The sequence below is a fragment of the Somniosus microcephalus genome, chromosome 4, assembly GCF_052327205.1.
Source record: "Somniosus microcephalus isolate GS21.2 chromosome 4, FLI_Smic_1.0, whole genome shotgun sequence".
Lineage (NCBI taxonomy): Eukaryota > Metazoa > Chordata > Chondrichthyes > Squaliformes > Somniosidae > Somniosus > Somniosus microcephalus.
Genome location: NC_140990.1, coordinates 156,324,570 through 156,343,483, shown reverse-complemented (window position 1 = coordinate 156,343,483; position 18,914 = coordinate 156,324,570). Strand labels below are relative to the sequence as shown.

The window sequence follows — 18,914 nt, the reverse complement described above, 5'->3', positions numbered from 1 at the left end:
AGCTCTCCAATTAGTCCCACTCCCCTGCCCATTCCCCAGAGCCCTGCAAAGTTTTTCCCTTCAAGAATTTATCCAGTTCTCTTTTGAAAGTTATTATTGAATCTGCTTCCACCGCCCTTTCAGACAGCGCATTCCAGATCATAACAACTCACTGAGTAAAACAATTCTCCTCATCTCACCTCTCATTCTTTTGCCAGTGGAAGCAGTTTCTCCTTATTTACTCTATCAAAACCCTTCGTGATTTTGAACACCTCTATTAAATCTCCCCTTAACCTTCTCTGCTCTAAGTAGAACAATCCCAGTTTCTCTAGTCTCTTCACGTAACTGAAGTCCCTCATCCCTGGTACCATTCTAGTAAATCTCCTCTGCACCCTCTCCAAGGTCTTGACATCCCTTCTAAGGTGTGAGCCCAGAATTAGACACAATACTCCATCTGGGGCCTAACCAGTGCTTTATAAAGGTTTAACATAACTTCCTTGCTTTCGTACTCTATGCCACCTAAATATAAAGCCAAGGAAATTGTATGCCTTTTTAACAACCTTCTCAACTTATCCTACCTTCAAAGATGTGTGTACGTACACCCCCCGGTCTCTCTGTTTCTGCATCCGCTTTAAAATTGTACTATTTCTTTTATATTTCTTCTCCTCACTATTCCTACCAAAATGTGTGAATTCACACTTCTCTACATTAAATTGCATCTGCTAGGTGTCTGGCCATTTCACCAGTCTATATTCTCTTGAAGTCTGTTATTATCCTCCTCACTCTTTACTTCATTTACAAGCTTTGAAAAATTTGAAATTATGCAAACTGCCCTGAATGTCCTCATAATTTAACCCTTTAAGACCCAGTATCATTCTGGTGAATCTACACTGTACCTAATCCAAGGCCAGTATATCCCACCTGAGGTGCAGTGCACAAAAGTGAATGCAGTGCTCCAGAAGGAGTCAGACGAAGGCTCGAAACAACTGAAGCATAATGTTCTTTATTCCCTTGAGAAAAAGGCCAATGTTGCAAAAGCCTTTTTTATTATTTTTTGCACCCATCTATTGTCTCTTAGTGATTACTATACCTGGACACCGAAATCCCTTTGTCCCTCCACAGCTACTAAGCTGTTGCTACTGAGTAAATATTCTGTTTTGCCTTCATTGAATCCAAAGTGGATGAGCTGACACTTCTGGAAATTGAAAATTATCTGCCACATTTTTACCCACTCACTTAATCTATCAATATCCCTTTGTAATATTCTGCTCCCATCTACACAATTTAGTGTGTAACCCTAACAATGTCATGTTTCATGGCCAATCACAGTGGGATAGAGTCTCACACACAGGGGAGAGAATGAATGAAGATTCATTGACTGGGATAGAGTCTCACACACAGGGGAGAGGGTAAATGAAGATTCAATGACTGGGATAGAGTCTCACACACAGGGGAGGGTAAATGAAGATTCAATGACTGGGATAGAGTCTCACACACAGGGGAGAGGGTAAATGAAGATTCAATGACTGGGATAGAGTCTCACACACAGGGGAGGGTAAATGAAGATTCAATGACTGGGATAGAGTCTCACACACAGGGGAGAGGGTAAATGAAGATTCAATGACTGGGATAGAGTCTCACACACAGGGGAGGGTAAATGAAGATTCAATGACTGGGATAGAGTCTCACACACAGGGGAGAGGGTAAATGAAGATTCATTGACTGGGATAGAGTCTCACACACAGGGGAGAGGGTAAATGAAGATTCATTGACTGGGATAGAGTCTCACACACAGGGGAGAGAATGAATGAAGATTCAATGACTGGGATAGAGTCTCACACACAGGGGAGAGGGTAAATGAAGATTCAATGACTGGGATAGAGTCTCACACACAGGGGAGAGGGTAAATGAAGATTCATTGACTGGGATAGAGTCTCACACACAGGGGAGAGGGTAAATGAAGATTCATTGAATGGGATAGAGTCTCACACACAGGGGAGAGGGTAAATGAAGATTCATTGACTGGGATAGAGTCTCACACACAGGGGAGAGGGTAAATGAAGATTCAATGATTGGGATAGAGTCTCACACACAGGGGAGAGGGTAAATGAAGATTCATTGACTGGGATAGAGTCTCACACACAGGGGAGAGGGTAAATGAAGATTCAATGACTGGGATAGAGTCTCACACACAGGGGAGAGGGTAAATGAAGATTCAATGACTCTGGGATAGAGTCTCACACACAGGGGAGAGAGTAAATGAAGATTCAATGACTGGGATAGAGCCTCACACACAGGGGAGAGGGTAAATGAAGATTCATTGACTGGGATAGAGTCTCACACACAGGGCAGAGAGTAAATGAAGATTCAATGACTGGGATAGAGTCTCTCACACAGGGCAGAGAGTAAATGAAGATTCAATGACTGGGATAGAGTCTCACACACAGGGGAGAGGGTAAATGAAGATTCAATGACTGGGATAGTGTCTCACACACAGGGGAGAGGGTAAATGAAGATTCAATGACTGGGATAGAGTCTCACACACAGGGGAGAGGGTAAATGAAGATTCAATGACTGGGATAGAGTCTCACACACAGGGGAGAGAGTAAATGAAGATTCAATGACTGGGATAGAGTCTCACACGCAGGGGAGAGGGTAAATGAAGATTCAATGACTGGGATAGAGTCTCACACAGGGGAGGGAGTAAATGAAGATTCAATGTCTGGGATAGAGTCTCACACACAGGGGAGAGGGTAAATGAAGATTCAATGACTGGGATAGAGTCTCACACACAGGGGAGAGGGTAAATGAAGATTCAATGACTCTGGGATAGAGTCTCACACACAGGGGAGAGAGTAAATGAAGATTCAATGACTGGGATATAGTCTCACACACAGGGGAGAGGGTAAATGAAGATTCAATGACTGGGATAGAGTCTCACACACAGGGGAGAGGGTAAATGAAGATTCAATGTCTCGGATAGAGTCTCACACACAGGGGAGAGGGTAAATGAAGATTCAATGTCTGGGATAGAGTCTCACACACAGGGGAGAGGGTAAATGAAGATTCAATGACTGGGATAGAGTCTCACACACAGGGGAGAGGGTAAATGAAGATTCAATGACTGGGATAGAGTCTCACACACAGGGGAGAGGGTAAATGAAGATTCAATGACTGGGATAGAGTCTCACACACAGGGGAGAGGGTAAATGAAGATTCAATGACTGGGATAGAGTCTCACACACAGGGGAGAGAGTAAATGAAGATTCAATGACTGGGATAGAGTCTCACACACAGGGGAGAGGGTAAATGAAGATTCAATGACTGGGATAGAGTCTCACACACAGGGGAGAGGGTAAATGAAGATTCAATGACTGGGATAGAGTCTCACACACAGGGGAGAGGGTAAATGAAGATTCAATGACTGGGATAGAGTCTCACACGCAGGGGAGAGGGTAAATGAAGATTCAATGACTGGGATAGAGTCTCACACACAGGGGAGAGGGTAAATGAAGATTCAATGACTGGGATAGAGTCTCACACACAGGGGAGAGGGTAAATGAAGATTCAATGTCTGGGATAGAGTCTCACACACAGGGGAGAGGGTAAATGAAGATTCAATGTCTGGGATAGAGTCTCACACACAGGGGAGAGGGTAAATGAAGATTCAATGACTGGGATAGAGCCTCACACACAGGGGAGAGGGTAAATGAAGATTCAATGACTGGGATAGAGTCTCACACACAGGGGAGAGGGTAAATGAAGATTCAATGTCTGGGATAGAGTCTCACACACAGGGGAGAGGGTAAATGAAGATTCAATGTCTGGGATAGAGTCTCACACACAGGGGAGAGGGTAAATGAAGATTCAATGACTGGGATAGAGCCTCACACACAGGGGAGAGAGTAAATGAAGATTCAATGACTCTGGGATAGAGTCTCACACGCAGGGGAGTGAGTAAATGAAGATTCAATGTCTGGGATAGAGTCTCCCACACAGGGGAGAGAGTAAATGAAGTTTCAATGACTGGGATAGAGTAAATGAAGATTCAATGACTGGAATAGTGTCTCACACATCTAGGCAATTGAAACTAGTCCAGGAGATCACTCTGACCCTGAATTTGATACAGTAGTTACCTTTTGTAAGAGCTGATCTCCGCCCCAGCTAGAAACTGGTCCAGCCCTCCCTTGGAGGAGTTCAGCGAATCGACGCCCACCGCACAAGATGACAGCCTGTTCCAGAGGTCCACTATTCTCTGGGAAAAGAACCACCTCCTGACATCGAACCTAGATCTGGTCTTACACAACTTAAGTTTGTGACCCCTGGCCCTGCCTAACCTATTTAATTGTAACAAACTGTCAACTGGAACACAATCTAGTCCCTTCACTGTCTTATAAACCTCAATCAGATCATCCCTAAGTCTACGCTTCTCTAAAGTGTAGAGTCCCAACTCTTTTAGCCTATCTTGATAACTAAGGTGCTTTATACTGAGAATTCGTCTTGTGGCTCCTCCTCTGCGCCCTTTCTAAAGCCTCAATATCACCCACCATGTGTGGAGACCAAAACTGGACACAGTATTCCAAGATAGGCCTGGCCAATGTCTTGTACAAGGACAAAATAGCATGCCTTGTCTGTACTCAATTGATCTATGAATGCACCCCAATATCCTATTTGCTCTCGCTATCACTTCATGGCATTGCTAATGTACTTTTAAAGATGTTTGCACTAGAATGCCCAAATCTCTTTCTATCGCCACCTTCTTTAAATGCGTTTTCCTGAAGGGTGTATATATGTTGAGCATTCGCTCTACCCACATGCAAACACTGCACTTATCCAAGTTATACATCATTTGCCAGCCATGAGCCCAATCTCCCAACACATTAAGATCTGCCTGAAGCAGATGAGCTTCGTGTACATTGCTGACCCTTGCACAAATCTTGGTATCATCTGCAAATTTGCAGATTGTGCCCCCAACACCTTCATCCAGACCATGAATAAAAATAGTAAAGAGCAAAGGTCCCCACACCAATCCCTGTGGGACACAACTGATGACCGGTCTCCAAACAGATCCAAATCCATCTCTAACTACTTTTTGCCTATGTCCTGCCAGCCAGTTCTCAATGCAGCTCAATATATTACCACCAATACCAGAGGCTTTGATCTTATAGGGAAGCCTCTTGTGCGGTACCTTATCAAAAGCTTTTTGGAAGTCTAAGTAGACAATGTCTACTGGACTTCCCTCATCCACCAACTTTGAGACTTCTTCAAAAATCATAGAATGATAGAATCATACAGCACAGAAGGAGGCCATTCAGCTCATCGTGCCTGTGCTGGCTCTTCAGTAGAGCTATCCAATTAATCCCACTCCCCTGCTCTTTCCCCACAGCCCGTAAATTTTTTCCCTTCAAGTATTTATCCAATTCCCTTTTGAAAGTTACTATTGAATCTGCTTCCACTACCCTTTCAGGCAGTGCATTCCAGATCATAATAACTCACTGCATAAATTTTTTTTCTGTATCTTCCCCACTGGTTCTTTTGCCAATTACCTTAAATCTGTGGCCTCTGTGACCCTTCTGCCACTGGAAACAGTTTCTCCTTATTTACTCTATCAAAACTAATTATGATTTTGAACACCTCTATCGAATCTCCTCTTAACCTTCACTGCACTAAGGAGAACAACCTCAGCTTCTTCAGTCTATCCATGTAACTGTAATCCCTCATCCCTGGAACCATTCTAGTAAATCTCCTCTGTACCCTTTCCAAAGCCTTCACATCCTTCCTAAAGTGTGGTACCCAGAATTGGAGACAATACTCCAGCTGAGGCCTAATCTATGTTTTATAAAGGTTCATCATAACTTCCTTGCTTTTGTATTCTATGCCTCTATTAATAAAGCCAAGGATCTCATATGCTTTTTTAACAGCTTTCTCAACTTGTCCTGCCAACTTCAAAGATTTATGTATATAAATCCCCAGGTCTCTTTGTTCCTGCACCCCTTTAAACTTGTACCATTGAGTTTATATTGCCTCTCCTCTCCATTGTATTTACTATGCCACCAATCTTTGCATCAATGGAACTGAATATCAGGCGCTGCGTATAATGGGCAGTCGATCCGATACCGCTTGTTTTGCGTTGCCGCCTGAGATGAATTTCTAGCCCATTGCCTCTCCTCATTCTTCCTACCAAAATACATCACTTCACATTTCTCTGCATTAAATTTCATCTGCCATGTGTCTGCCCATTTCACCAGTCAGTCTTTGTCCTCTTGAAGTGTGTTACCATCCTCCTCATTGTTTACTTCTTTTCCAAGTTATGTAGAATCTCCAAACTTTGAAATCAAGCCTTGTATACCCAAGTCCAGGTCATTAATATATATCAAAAAGAACGGCACTGCACACTTCCCTCCAGTCTGAAAAACATCCATTCACCACTTCTCTCTGCTTTCTGTCCCTTAGCCAAGTTTCTATCCATGCTGCCACTGCCCGTTTAATCCCATGGGCTTCAATTTTGCTAACAAGTCTATTATTTGGTACTTTGTGAAATGCCTTTTGAAAGTCCATATACACAACATCAGCTGCACTACCCTCAACCACCCTCTCCGTTACTTCAGCAAAGAGCTCGATAAAGCTCGTAAAACACAATTTGCCTTTAACAAATCCATGCTGACTTTCATTTATTAGTCCATACTTTTCCAAGTACAAATTAATTTTGTCCTTGATTATTATGTCTAAAAGTTTCCCCACCACCAATGTTAGGCTGACAGGCCTGTAATTACCAGGTTTATCCCTCTCCCCTTTTTTTAAACAGGGTGTACTCTTTTTGTGTGAGTGATTAAACAAATTGTCTGTAAATTAATAAAACTTTAAAGGAACCTTAACAAATTAAATTGAAATTTGGTTTGCCGGGGGTGATGATGCACTCCAGTCCCCGCGGTGCCCACCGGTCGAAGAAGGCCTCAAGCGTGCTGGCGGACACCGCGTGTTCCATCTCCAGGGCCACCCGGGCGTGAACACAGCTGCAGAAGAGAGGCAGGCAGTCGGGCCGAACAATCCCCTCGACCGCCCGTTGCCTGGACCAGTGGATGGCCTTTTTGGCCAAGCACAGGAGCAGTCCTACGAGGAGGTCTTCCGATCTGCCCGCTCCCCTCTGCACCGGGTGACCAAAGATCAGGAGCGTGGGACTGAAGTGCAGCCAAAAATCGAGGAGCAGCCCCTTCAAATAATGGAAAAGGGGCTGCAACCTCTCACATTCCGTGTAAACGTGGAACACGGACTCCTCCAGGCCACAGAAAAGGCAGGCGGCCTGGGAGTCCGTGAACCTATTTAAAACGATATTTCACGGGACTGCTCCATGCAACACCCCCCAGATCAAGTCCCCAATAGAACAAGGGAGGACTCCCGCATAGAGAGCCCTCCATTGGGGACCTCCGCCTCCGCTGGACGGCAAGATGGCATGCCAAGGTGTGTCCGGACAGCAGACGAAGATGGCAAAGTGGAGAGTGTGCAGGAGCAGCCTGTACAGGAAACGCCTCCGTGTAGAATGAAAAGGCACGGAGGGCATTTCCCCGAGACGGCTCAAGTTGTGAGGCGCCGGTGCCCGAGAGAGGTTTCGGGGCCGGGCGCCGATGAGGAATTCCGTCCGAACGGGGGTCAGTACGGACAAGATCGCCCCATGTGCTTGAGACTCCTCGATACACCTAGTGGAGTTGGGGCCCAGTGCCACTTTCAGCGACTCGATGGCTTTGACCACGAGCCGGACATTGGCCCAAGACAGGCGCTGCGCCAGCTCCTCCGGCGCCATCCAGCCCGCTCCTCCGCCATCGAGCAGGTCCCTGACTCTAGTCACCTTGCCAGGCACAGCCCTGCGCTCCGCCAGCCACCCGAACCCGCGGTCGTGGAGGTGCGGATTCCTGAGCAGCGGCTCCCGAAGGACAGCCGCCACTCCTTACGGGGGAGAGCTCCACCTGGAAGCGATGTCGTTCCAAACCCATAGCAGTTCCTGGTAGAAGACAGGCAGCTCCCGCAGGCAGGCACGTGTACGGCCCACTTTCACAAACAGGAGCTGCGTGTCGTAGTTGAGGCCATGCAGCTGGCGGAAGAAATACGTCGCCAGCGCACACCATCGAGGAGGATTCTCGACGTACAGGTATCTCTGCAGCGTCTGAAGATGGAAAGTCGCAGCCTGGGTGCGAAGGCACACCAGCGCCTGACCGCCCTCCCTAAGCGGGAGACACAGAACCACGGCAGAGACCCAGTGCTTCCTTTTGTCCCAGAAGAAGTCGATGAGCTTCTTCTGCATCTTGGCGACAAACGCAGGGGGAGGGATCAAAGTGACCAACCAGTACCACAACATGGCGGCCACCAGCTGGTTTATGACCAGCGCTCGACCCCTGTAGGACAACACTCGGAGCAGTCCTGTCCAGCACCCAAGGCAAGCGGTGACTTTGGTCTCCAGCTCTTGCCAGTTCGCCAGCCAGGCGTCCTCGGCGGGGCTAAGGTAGACTCCCAAATAGAGGAGGAGTGTGGTGCTCCAGGCGAAGGGCCTGAACTCCTCTGGCAGGGAGTCCACCCGCCACTGACCCACCAGGAGTCCGGAACATTTCTCCTAGTTGAACTTGACGGAGGATGCGTCTGAATAAATCTGCTGGCATTCCCGCATCCTCCGCAAGTCGACGGGATCCGTGACAATGAGGAGCATGTCATTGGCGTAAGCCGAGAGGACGACCTCTATGCCCGGCCCTTGCAGAGCCAGTCCCGTCAACCTCTTCCGCAAGAGGCGCAGGAAAGGCTCCACGCAAACGGCGTATAACTGACCGGACATGGGGCATCCCTGACGCACCCCCCTCCCGAAGTGAAGGGGCGCCGTCAAAGACCCGTTAACTTTAATCAGACACTCCGCGGCGGCGTACAGAAGTTGGATCCGGGCGATGAAATGCGTCCCGAACCCGAATGCGCGCAGAGTTCCGAAGAGATACTAGTGATCCACCCTGTCGAACGCCTTCTCCTGATCCAGGGAAAGGAAGGCGACCGACAGGCCAGCCCTCTGGGAATGGTAGACCAGGTCCCGGACCAGATGGATGTTGTCGTGGATGGTCCTGCCCGGGACCGTGTAGGACTGGTCGGCGTGGATCATGTAGGCCAGCACGGTGCCAAGGCGAGCAGACATGGCCCTGGCACAAATTTTATAGTCCGTGCTGAGGAGGGAGACCGGGAGACAGCTCTTAAGTAGGCGGAGATCGCCCCTCTTAGGCAGCAGGACAATGACCACCCTGCACGAAGAGAGGGGCATCTCCCCGGTCGCCAGACTTTCCCCCAGGACCCGCGCATAGTCGCCCCCCAAGACGACCCAGAATGCCCTGTGGAACTCCACGGTCAGCCCGAGCAGCCCTGGGGACTTTCCCCTGGTGAGCTGGCCGAGGGCGCCGGTCAGCTCCGCCAGGCTTAGCCGAGCGTCCAATTTTTCGGCGCCCTCCGGGCCAACCTTCAGCAAGTCCTCCCACAAAACTCTGCGTGCATCCTTGCTGGGCGGATCTGGAGAGAACAGAGCCCCATAATAGGCCCGGTCCTCCGCGCTGATTCCCTCTGGATCCGAGACCAGAGATCCGTCGTCAGCCAGCAGCCCCAAGAGCTGCTTACGGACCCCTCGTCTTTTTTACAGCGAGTAGAAGAAGGGGGAGCCGCGGTCCAGGTCCCGCAGGAACTGGATCCGTGACCTCACGTACGCGCCTCGGGACCCGATGAGCTGCAGGTCCTTCAGTGCACCCTTCTTCTCTTCGTACACCTTCCGCAGGGCCGGGTCCTCGACTACTTGACCGAGACGGGACTCCAGGTCGAGCACCTCCTTCTCCAACCGCCCGACCCGAGCCTCCCGCCTCTTGGTCGAGCCCTTCGCGTACTCCTGACAGAAGAGACGGACGTGAGCCTTACCCACGTCCCACCATAGCCTCAAGGAGGGGAAGCCCCCCTGCTTCCTTCTCCAGTCGGCCCAGAACCGACGAAACAAATCCCGGAACCGCACATCCTCCAGCAGCAGGTTGTTAAAATGCCAGTACGCGGACACCCACCGCGCGCGCAGCAGAGCGAGCTCCGCCCACACCAGGTGGTGGTCCGTGCACGGCACTGGCCGCATGGAAGCCGCCGGAACGCAGGAGACGTACTCCTGGGAAATGTAAAGGCGGTCGATTCTGGACCTTCCTCCCTCAGACCTCATGCTAGTGAAGGCGCTGGAGTCGGGATGGAGCTTTCGGCAGACGTTCACCAAGTCGAAGGACCTGACCAGGTCCCTCAACTTCTCCATCACCGCCGGGCTTCGCGGGGGACCCGAATGGTCCCTCGCCTCGAGGGTGCAGTTAAAATCCCCCCCGACGTTGACGCAATCGCCGACGTCGACGGAGCCCAGAAGAGTGGACACTTCTTCAAAGAAGCGCACTTGCTGCGCACCGGTCTGGGGGGCGTACACATTCACTAGATGGAGCAGCATGCCCCCCAGGCGAACAGTGACCTGGAGCAAGCGGCCCGGCACATGCTCCTTGGCCCCCAAGGTCTCCGGCTGAAAATGTGGGGCCAGCAAGATAGCCACCCCGCAGGAATTGCTGGAGAGGTGATTCATGCTGACCCCTCCTTGCCACTCCAGGAGCCACATGGCCTCGTCTCCCGGAACGGTGTGGGTTTCTTGCAGGAAGCATACCACATACTTCCCGTCCCAAAGGACCGAGAAGTTATTGAATCTACGGCGCGCCTCCCTGCTGCCGTTGATATTGAGGCTGGCTATGGTTATCTTCATGTCAGAAGCATAGTGCAACCTTTACCTACACCTAACGGGGGGAGGGAGCGCAGTCACTTGACAACCGCCACTCCCTCAGCAGCCCAGTGAAGAACGTTTTGAGCTGACGCAGCTTGAGCGGCTTCATGTCCTTGTCCACGCCCATGATTTTTACGGCGGCGTGAACAGACCCGATGAGCAGCGCCATCTCCGACCACCTGTCGAGGGCCAGCCGGATCTTATTGTGACGACCCAGGCACATGGCCATAAAATCCCGGAGTTTCGCAATGGGGATGAGGGGAGACTCGGTGAGGGGCACGAGGTCATCCACCACCTCGCTGGCAATGGAGTCCAAATCAATCTCCACGCCCATCACCAAGTCCCCGTCCTCCTCCAGGAGGTCGTCACCAGCAGCCGACCCATCCGTCGCGCAGGGCGCAGCGAACGGCTCGGCCGCACCAGCCGGCCCTGCCTCTGCCTGGATCCCACCCCCAGGATCGGCGGCAGAGGAGTCCTCCCTGGGCTCCACCAGGGGTGCCGGGCCAGGAGGCGGCGGCGGTTCAGGGTCCTCCTCCGCCTCAGGCGTCGGAGCGTCCGGAGAAACCAATTCCCAGTTCCTCCAGCACGTCCGGCGTCGACGTCAGAGACGGAGTCAGGGCCTTCCCCTTCCCCGCCACCAGCCACTGACCCAGCGGACTGGGTATCTTGAATAAAAACCTCGACCAGGTCGAGCCGTCCCTGGGAGATGTCTGGGTCACATTGGGTGAGCTCAGCTTCTTCGAGCTCGCCCGCCCCAGTCCCCAGGACGCCTGACCCGGCGAGGAGTAACGGTTCCGATGTAATATTATTTTCCGCGGGTTTTTCCACGGCCCCCCCCACCGGCAGGGTCTCTTCCCCCATCCCCGGGAGGCACGTGCCGGACAGACACATCTGTCTCACCCACCCGAGGGACACGCGACCCCCACCGATTGCTCGTGATGGTGATGGCGGGGGGAGGGGGCGCAGTACCCGCGGCATGCGACAACTCCCCCTGTTCGGAGGGACCTTCCTCCTCTTCCAGGGGGTCGCGCCTTCTTTTGAGTACGGAGGGACACAGAGGGAGGGAGGCCTCCATGTCTGCTGAGGCCTCCTCCTCCGTTCCCTCCGGTGGAGCGGGTTTCTTGGGCCCCTCGGGCCCGAGCCCGGCCACAGATCTTGATTTTTCTGCTACGGCAGTTGCAGCCACAGGCTCGGGCACGAGGCCCCTCCCACTCTCATACATCCCAACTAACTCCGCGAGGAGCGTGGATGTAAGGTCCAAAAGCTGACTGTCCTCCACGAGGGGACCCGCCTTAAGGTGTTTGGTCTTGTGCTGCGCCTTCCTTCCGACCAGACGCTCTCCCTCCCCCCTGCCGGAGTCCGTGATGGTGTTGGCCTCCGACGTCGACCGCGCATCTGTTGTTTTTGACGCGCGGACAGACCCGGTGGGAGGAGCGGCGGCGGCGCCAGCCTTGGCCGCACTAGACAATCTGGCGACCTTGGAGGCGGGGCAGTTTTTCCTTATATGCCCCACCTCCTTACAAGCGTGGCACCGCACACCGTCCGACGTCCAGAAGACGTGGTAGGCAGTCCCCCCGTGAAGCACCACAAACGCGCCGTCAGTGTCCTCCTCCTGCGCCAGTTGGATGAAAAGCTGGCGCCGGAAGGAGAAGATGTGGCGAAGGCTGGCTTCCCGGAAGCTGAGCGGGATGGGCGTAATCCCTGACCTCACCTCCCCAAGTTGACATAGGTGGGGGAGGAGGCGCTCACCAGGAACAAAGGGCGGGATGTTAGAAACAACAACCCTCTGCGCGGTGGCCTCAAGAGGGTCCACCGGCAGGAAGGTCCCGCCCACGGTGAGCCCCTTTTCGATGGCCAGGGACACCGCCCGCTCCGACCCCAGGAAGAACACAGCCTTCCCATACATTTTTGAGGCTGCTACAATGGCTGAGGGGCTGACAACCCCAGCCATGGCTTTTACGCACGCCTCAATTGTCATATTGGGGTGAGTGTAGCTCTTGACCCCATGTTTCCTAGTTGTTAGTTTAAATGGTGACGGGGCAGCAGGAGCAGCTGTGGATGTGGCTGCCACACCTGCGTACATCCTGGCTGACCCCACCACCGGCGAAGATGTGGTCGCCATCATTGGGTGGTTCTAAGAGCTACACTCACCCCAAGTCACAGGCCTAAAGATGGTAATAATGGCCTCGGGTTTTTTTAAATTTCCACTCTTGAGCAGAGGGAGCTGTTTAAATTGAAGGCACACCTCTCCCCTTATTCACTGAATTGGGAGAGGGGCCTTCTCCCCTCTGCTCAATAGGTAATTAGTAATAAATAGATTGAGGTGCCTCTTAGAGAGAGAGGCAGAGAGAGACAAAGAGAGAGAGCGAGGGGGTGGGAAGCCACAAGGGCAGGGTTGCCACTCAGGATGGTGGGTGGGTGGGTGTTGGCAGGGGTGCACTCTCCGATGTAAATAAAAAGTCTTTGTCAGTGGTCTTCTGGTGAGGGGAGAAGATGTCTTCACCTGGAAAGCTGGAGATGCCCAGGCTCAGTCCTGCACCAGGTCTTAATGATGTTCAATTGAAGTGGTGACTTCACCTAGGCAGCTCCAGCTGCCCCAGGTCAGGCAATGGGAAGGGGTGTTTATTAGTGGTGTGTGTGGCCTAGTTTTTAACAAGAGCCACACACACACACCACCCTTGCAGTTCTGGCCTTCTTCTTTTCTTCTTTCCTCCCCCACCTACAATACAAAGTCTTTGGGAGAGTGCACCAAAATAACACCCACCTGTAGATGTTGAGAAAATGATGCTCTTCCCTCCTTCCAAACAGTTGATGTTGTTTGTTCTGTTCAGTTCTGTTGTTTTACTCCTCTCTCTCCCTCTCCTAAAATGGAGGCCAATTGGGGAGGCAGTGTTGGAAAGGCCTCTCCTCTGGTGGCGTTTATTCTTATGGGGCTTCCCTTTTCTTTTTCCTCTCCTGTCCTCTCTCTCCAGGCACCTCAGTTGCTGCAGCTGTTGATATTGGTGTTGATGTTGGTGGTGGCCTGCAGCCTGGTCTCCTTCTCCTCCTCTTCCTGGTCAAAGAGACCACCACTCGACTCAACTCTCCTTCCTCTCCTTCTCCTTGGCTGAGGCAGCTGCACAGCCAGCAATGCTGAGAATGAAGTTCTCAAACAGGGTGTACTCTTTTGCAATCCTCCAGTCCTCTGGCACCACTCCCATATCCAAGGACGATTAGAAGATTGTGTTCAGAGCTTCCATTATCTCCACCCTTACTTTCCTCAGTAGCCGAGAATGCATCCCATCTGGACTGGGTGACTTTTCTACTTTGAGCATTGCCAAACTTTTAAGTACCTCCTCTTTATCTATTTTTATCCTGTCCAATTTCTCTACTACCTCCTCCTTTACTGTGATGTTGGCATCATCCTCTTCTCTAGTAGAGACTGATGCAAAGTCCTCATTTAGAACCTCAGCCATGCCCTCTGCCTCCACAAGAAGATCTCCTTTTTGGTCCCTAATCGGCCCCACCCTTCCTTTGACTACCCTTTTATTTTAATGTGTTTATAAAAGACTTTCAGGTTCCCTTCATGCTTTTGTACTGTCTACCTCTGTTTAAAAAGGATCCCATATGCTTTTTTAATAGGATTCTCAACTTGTCCTGCCACCTTCAAAGATTTGTGTATGTAGATCCTCTGGTCCCTCTGTTCCTGCACCCCATTTAAAATTGTACCTTAGTTTATATTGCCTCTTCTCATTATTCTTACTATTTTCTCTGAACACTTTTGTTCATTAGTTATAAAAATATTGGAGATGGGAAATAAAAGCTGTTTGATTGTCCAGAATCGTCCAACAAAGAGTCCGTTCATTTCCCATTTGGCCTATGTGGGTTTGCGGTGATGGCATAGTGGTTAGCACTGTTGCCTCACAGCGCCAGAGACCCGGGTTCGAATCTGGCCTCGGGCGACTGTCTGTGTGGAGTTTGCACATTCTCCCCGTGTTTGCGTGGGTTTTCTCCGGGTGCTCCGGTTTCCTCCCACAGTCCAAAGATGTGTGGGTTAGGTTGATTGGCTATGATAAATTGACCCTTAGTGTTAGGGGGATTAAATAGGTGGGGTTACAGGGATAGGGTGGGATATGTGTTGGGGTTACGGGGATCGGGTGGGATATGTGTCGGTGCAGGCTCGATGGGCCGAAATGGCCTCTATCTGCACTGTGGGGTTTCTGTGATTCTGTGACGTGCTGAGTAACCAGTGATGGGAGGATGGGGTGGGGAGGATGGGGGTGGGGCGGTTGGTGGCAGCTGGTCATTTGATGAATCTTCCTGGAATACGTCCAACCAGAGTTGGCGACCCCAGTAACTTTTGTTCTCGGCTGTTATTTCTAGTATGTCCGAGTCTCAAATGACACTGCTCCAGTGACACTGTACCAGCTCATGACCAAGTACTGGGGACTAAATCCGCCACATCTTCTCATTTCTGTAACTGGAGGGGCAAAGAACTTTCATCTGAAGCCTGACCTGAGATTCATGTTCCGCAGAGGCCTAATCAAAGTGGCTCACTCGACAGGTATGAAGAAACTAGCATTTTAAAGTATTGCATAGAATTACATAAAATTTACAGCTCAGTGGCCTGCCATTTGGCCCAACTGTTGTATGTTCTGCAGGAGCCTCCTCACACCCCTCTTCATCTCACCCTATCAATCAGTATATTCCTTTCTCCCTCATGTGTTTATCTAGCTTCCCCTCAAATGCATCGATGCTATTCGCCTCAACTACTCCTTGTGGTAGCGAGTTCCACATTCTCACCACTCTCTGGGTAAAGAAGTTTCTCCTGAATACTTATTGGATTTATTAGTGACTATCTTACATTTATGATCCCTAGTTCTGGTCTCCACTGCAAGTGGAAACATCTTCTCTGCGTCTACCCTATCAAACACCTTCAGAATCTTAACGACCTCTGTCAGGTCAACCCCTCAGTCTTTTCTTTTCTAGAGAAAAGAGCCCCAGCCTGTTCTATCTTTCCTGATAGGTATAAGTTCTCAGTTCTGGTATCATTCTAGTAAATTATCTCTGCACCCTCTCCACTGCCTCTGTATCCTTTTTATAATATGGTGACCAGAACTATTCACAGTGCTCCAAGTGTGATCTAACCAAGGTTCGATACAATTTTAGCATAACTTCTCCGCTTTTCAATTCTATCCCTCTAGAAATGGCCTTATTAACCGGTGTCACTATTTTTAGTAATTTGTGTATCTGCACCCCTAGATCCCTCTGCTCTTCTACTCAAATAGACACTTATTTTCCAAGGAATGTGTGGCCTCCTTATTCTTCCTACCAAAACGTACCACCTCACATCTATCTATATTGAAGTTTATTGGCCAATTACATGCCCATTCTGCAAGTTTATTAATATCCAGTAATTTGTCGCAGTCCTCCACTGTATTAATTAAAACCCCCAATTAGTTAGCAATAATTTATTTCTAGAAGTAATAGAATCACTTGAGGACCAGATTAAATTAAGTAGATGGATTTAGGCTCCTTTCAAATTAATGGGTAATTTGATATTCTGGTTAAGTAAATAAATTTAAAATGTATTGAAGTTAATTAAATTAATTTACTTAACTATTAGATAATCACTCAACTTAAATGCCTTGGGCTACCCCCTCTGCCCTGACTATTACCTAATTTTTAGTCCAGATTTTTCCGAGTTTTACTGCCGTTCTCCCGCCCTGTTTAAAGAGTTTCATTCTATTTAAAAAGCTTTGTTCTATTTAATGAGCTTCGTTCTACTTAAAGAGCTTCGTTCTATTTAAAGAGCTTCGTTCTATTTAATGAGCTTCCTTCTATATAAAGAGCTTCGTTCTATTTAAAGAGCTTCGTTCTATTTAAAGAGCTTCGTTCTATTTAATGAGCTTCGAACTATTTAAAGAGCTTCGTTCTATTTAATGAGCTTCGTTCTATTTAATGAGCTTCGTTCTATTTAAAGAGCTTTGTTCTATTTAAAGAGCTTTTTTCTATTTAATGAGCTTTTTTCTATTTAATGAGCTTCGTTCTATTTAAAGAGCTTCGTTCTATTTAATGAGCTTCGTTCTATTTAATGAGCTTCGTTCTATTTAATGAGCTTCGTACGATTTAATGAGCTTCATTCTATTGAAAGAGCTTCATTCTATTTAAAGAGCTTCGTTCTATTTAAAGAGCTTCCTTCTATTTAATGAGCTTCATTCTATTTAATGAGCTTCATTCTATTTAAAGAGCTTCCTTCTATTTGAAGAGCTTCCTTCTATTTGAAGAGCTTCGTTCTATTTAAAGAGCTTCGTTCTATTTAATGAGCTCCGTTCTATTTAAAGAGCTTCGTTCTATTTAATGAGCTTCGTTCTATTTAAAGAGCTTCGTTCTATTTAAAGAGTTTCGTTCTATTTAATGAGCTTCCTTCTATTTAATGAGCTTCCTTCTATTTAAAGAGCTTCGTTCTATTTAAAGAGCTTCCTTCTATTTAATGAGCTTCGTTCTATTTAAAGAGCTTCGTTCTATTTAAAGAGCTTCGTTCTATTTAAAGAGCTTCATTCTATTTAATGAGCTTCCTTCTATTGAAAGAGCTTCCTTCTATTTAATGAGCTTCGTTCTATTTAATGAGCTTCCTTCTATTTAAAGAGCTTCCTTCTATTTAATGAGCTTCCTTCTATTTATAGAGCTTCGTTCTATTTAAAGAGCTTCCTTCTATTTAATGAGCTTCGTTCTATTTATAGAGCTTCCTTCTATTTAAAGAGCTTCATTCTATTTAATGAGCTTCGTTCTATTTATAGAGCTTCGTTCTATTTAATGAGCTTCCTTCTATTTAATGAGCTTCCTTCTATTTAAAGAGCTTCGTTCTATTTAATGAGCTTCGTTCTATTTAAAGTGCTTCGTTCTATTTAAAGAGCTTCGTTCTATTTAATGAGCTTCCTTCTATTTAATGAGCTTCATTCTATTTAATGAGCTTCGTTCTATTTAATGAGCTTCGTTCTATTTAATGAGCTTCCTTCTATTTAAAGAGCTTCGTTCTATTTAATGAGCTTCGTTCTATTTAAAGTGCTTCCTTCTATTTAATGAGCTTCGTTCTATTTAAAGTGCTTCCTTCTATTTAATGAGCTTCATTCTATTTATAGAGCTTCGTTCTATTTAATGAGCTTCGTTCTATTTAATGAGCTTCCTTCTATTTAATGAGCTTCCATCTATTTATAGAGCTTCGTTCTATTTAAAGAGCTTCATTCTATTTAATGAGCTTCGTTCTATTTAATGAGCTTCCTTCTATTTAATGAGCTTCCATCTATTTATAGAGCTTCGTTCTATTTAAAGAGCTTCCTTCTATTTAATGAGCTTCGTTCTATTTAATGAGCTTCCTTCTATTTAAAGAGCTTCGTTCTATTTAATGAGCTCCGTTCTATTTAAAGAGCTTCGTTCTATTTAATGAGCTTCGTTCTATTTAAAGAGCTTCGTTCTATTTAAAGAGCTTCCTTCTATTTAATGAGCTTCCTTCTATTTAATGAGCTTCCTTCTATTTAAAGAGCTTCGTTCTATTTAAAGAGCTTCGTTCTATTTAATGAGCTTCCTTCTATTTAATGAGCTTCCTTCTATTTAAAGAGCTTCGTTCTATTTAATGAGCTTCGTTCTATTTAAAGAGCTTCGTTCTATTTAAAGAGCTTCATTCTATTTAATGAGCTTCGTTCTATTTAATGAGCTTCCTTCTATTTAATGAGCTTCCTTCTATTTAATGAGCTTCCTTCTATTTAAAGAGCTTCGTTCTATTTAAAGAGCTTCGTTCTATTTAATGAGCTTCCTTCTATTTAATGAGCTTCGTTCTATTTAAAGAGCTTCGTTCTATTTAAAGAGCTTCGTTCTATTTAATGAGCTTCCTTCTATTTAAAGAGCTTCATTCTATTTAAAGAGCTTCATTCTATTTAATGAGTTTCCTTCTATTTGAAGAGCTTCCTTCTATTTAATGAGCTTCCTTCTATTTAAAGAGCTTCGTTCTATTTAATGAGCTTCCTTCTATTTAAAGAGCTTCGTTCTATTTAATGAGCTTCCTTCTATTTGAAGAGCTTCGTTCTATTTAATGAGCTTCCTTCTATTTAAAGAGCTTCGTTCTATTTAATGAGCTTCGTTCTATTTAAAGAGCTTCCTT

General features: G+C 47.7%; 1 protein-coding gene across 2 annotated transcripts in view; it reads left to right on the top strand.

Annotated features, from left to right (window-relative positions):
• trpm2 (transient receptor potential cation channel, subfamily M, member 2) overlaps positions 1-18,914 on the top strand; it is a 337,017-nt gene that overhangs the window by 38,363 nt on the left and 279,740 nt on the right. For both annotated transcript variants that reach the window (XR_015078103.1, XM_085985384.1), the window contains exon 5: positions 15,140-15,320. Coding sequence is in view for 1 of the 2 variants with exons in the window: in XM_085985384.1 (XP_085841510.1) it covers positions 15,140-15,320 (181 nt within the window). In the remaining variant the exon portion in view is untranslated. The remainder of the gene's footprint in view (positions 1-15,139; positions 15,321-18,914) is intronic.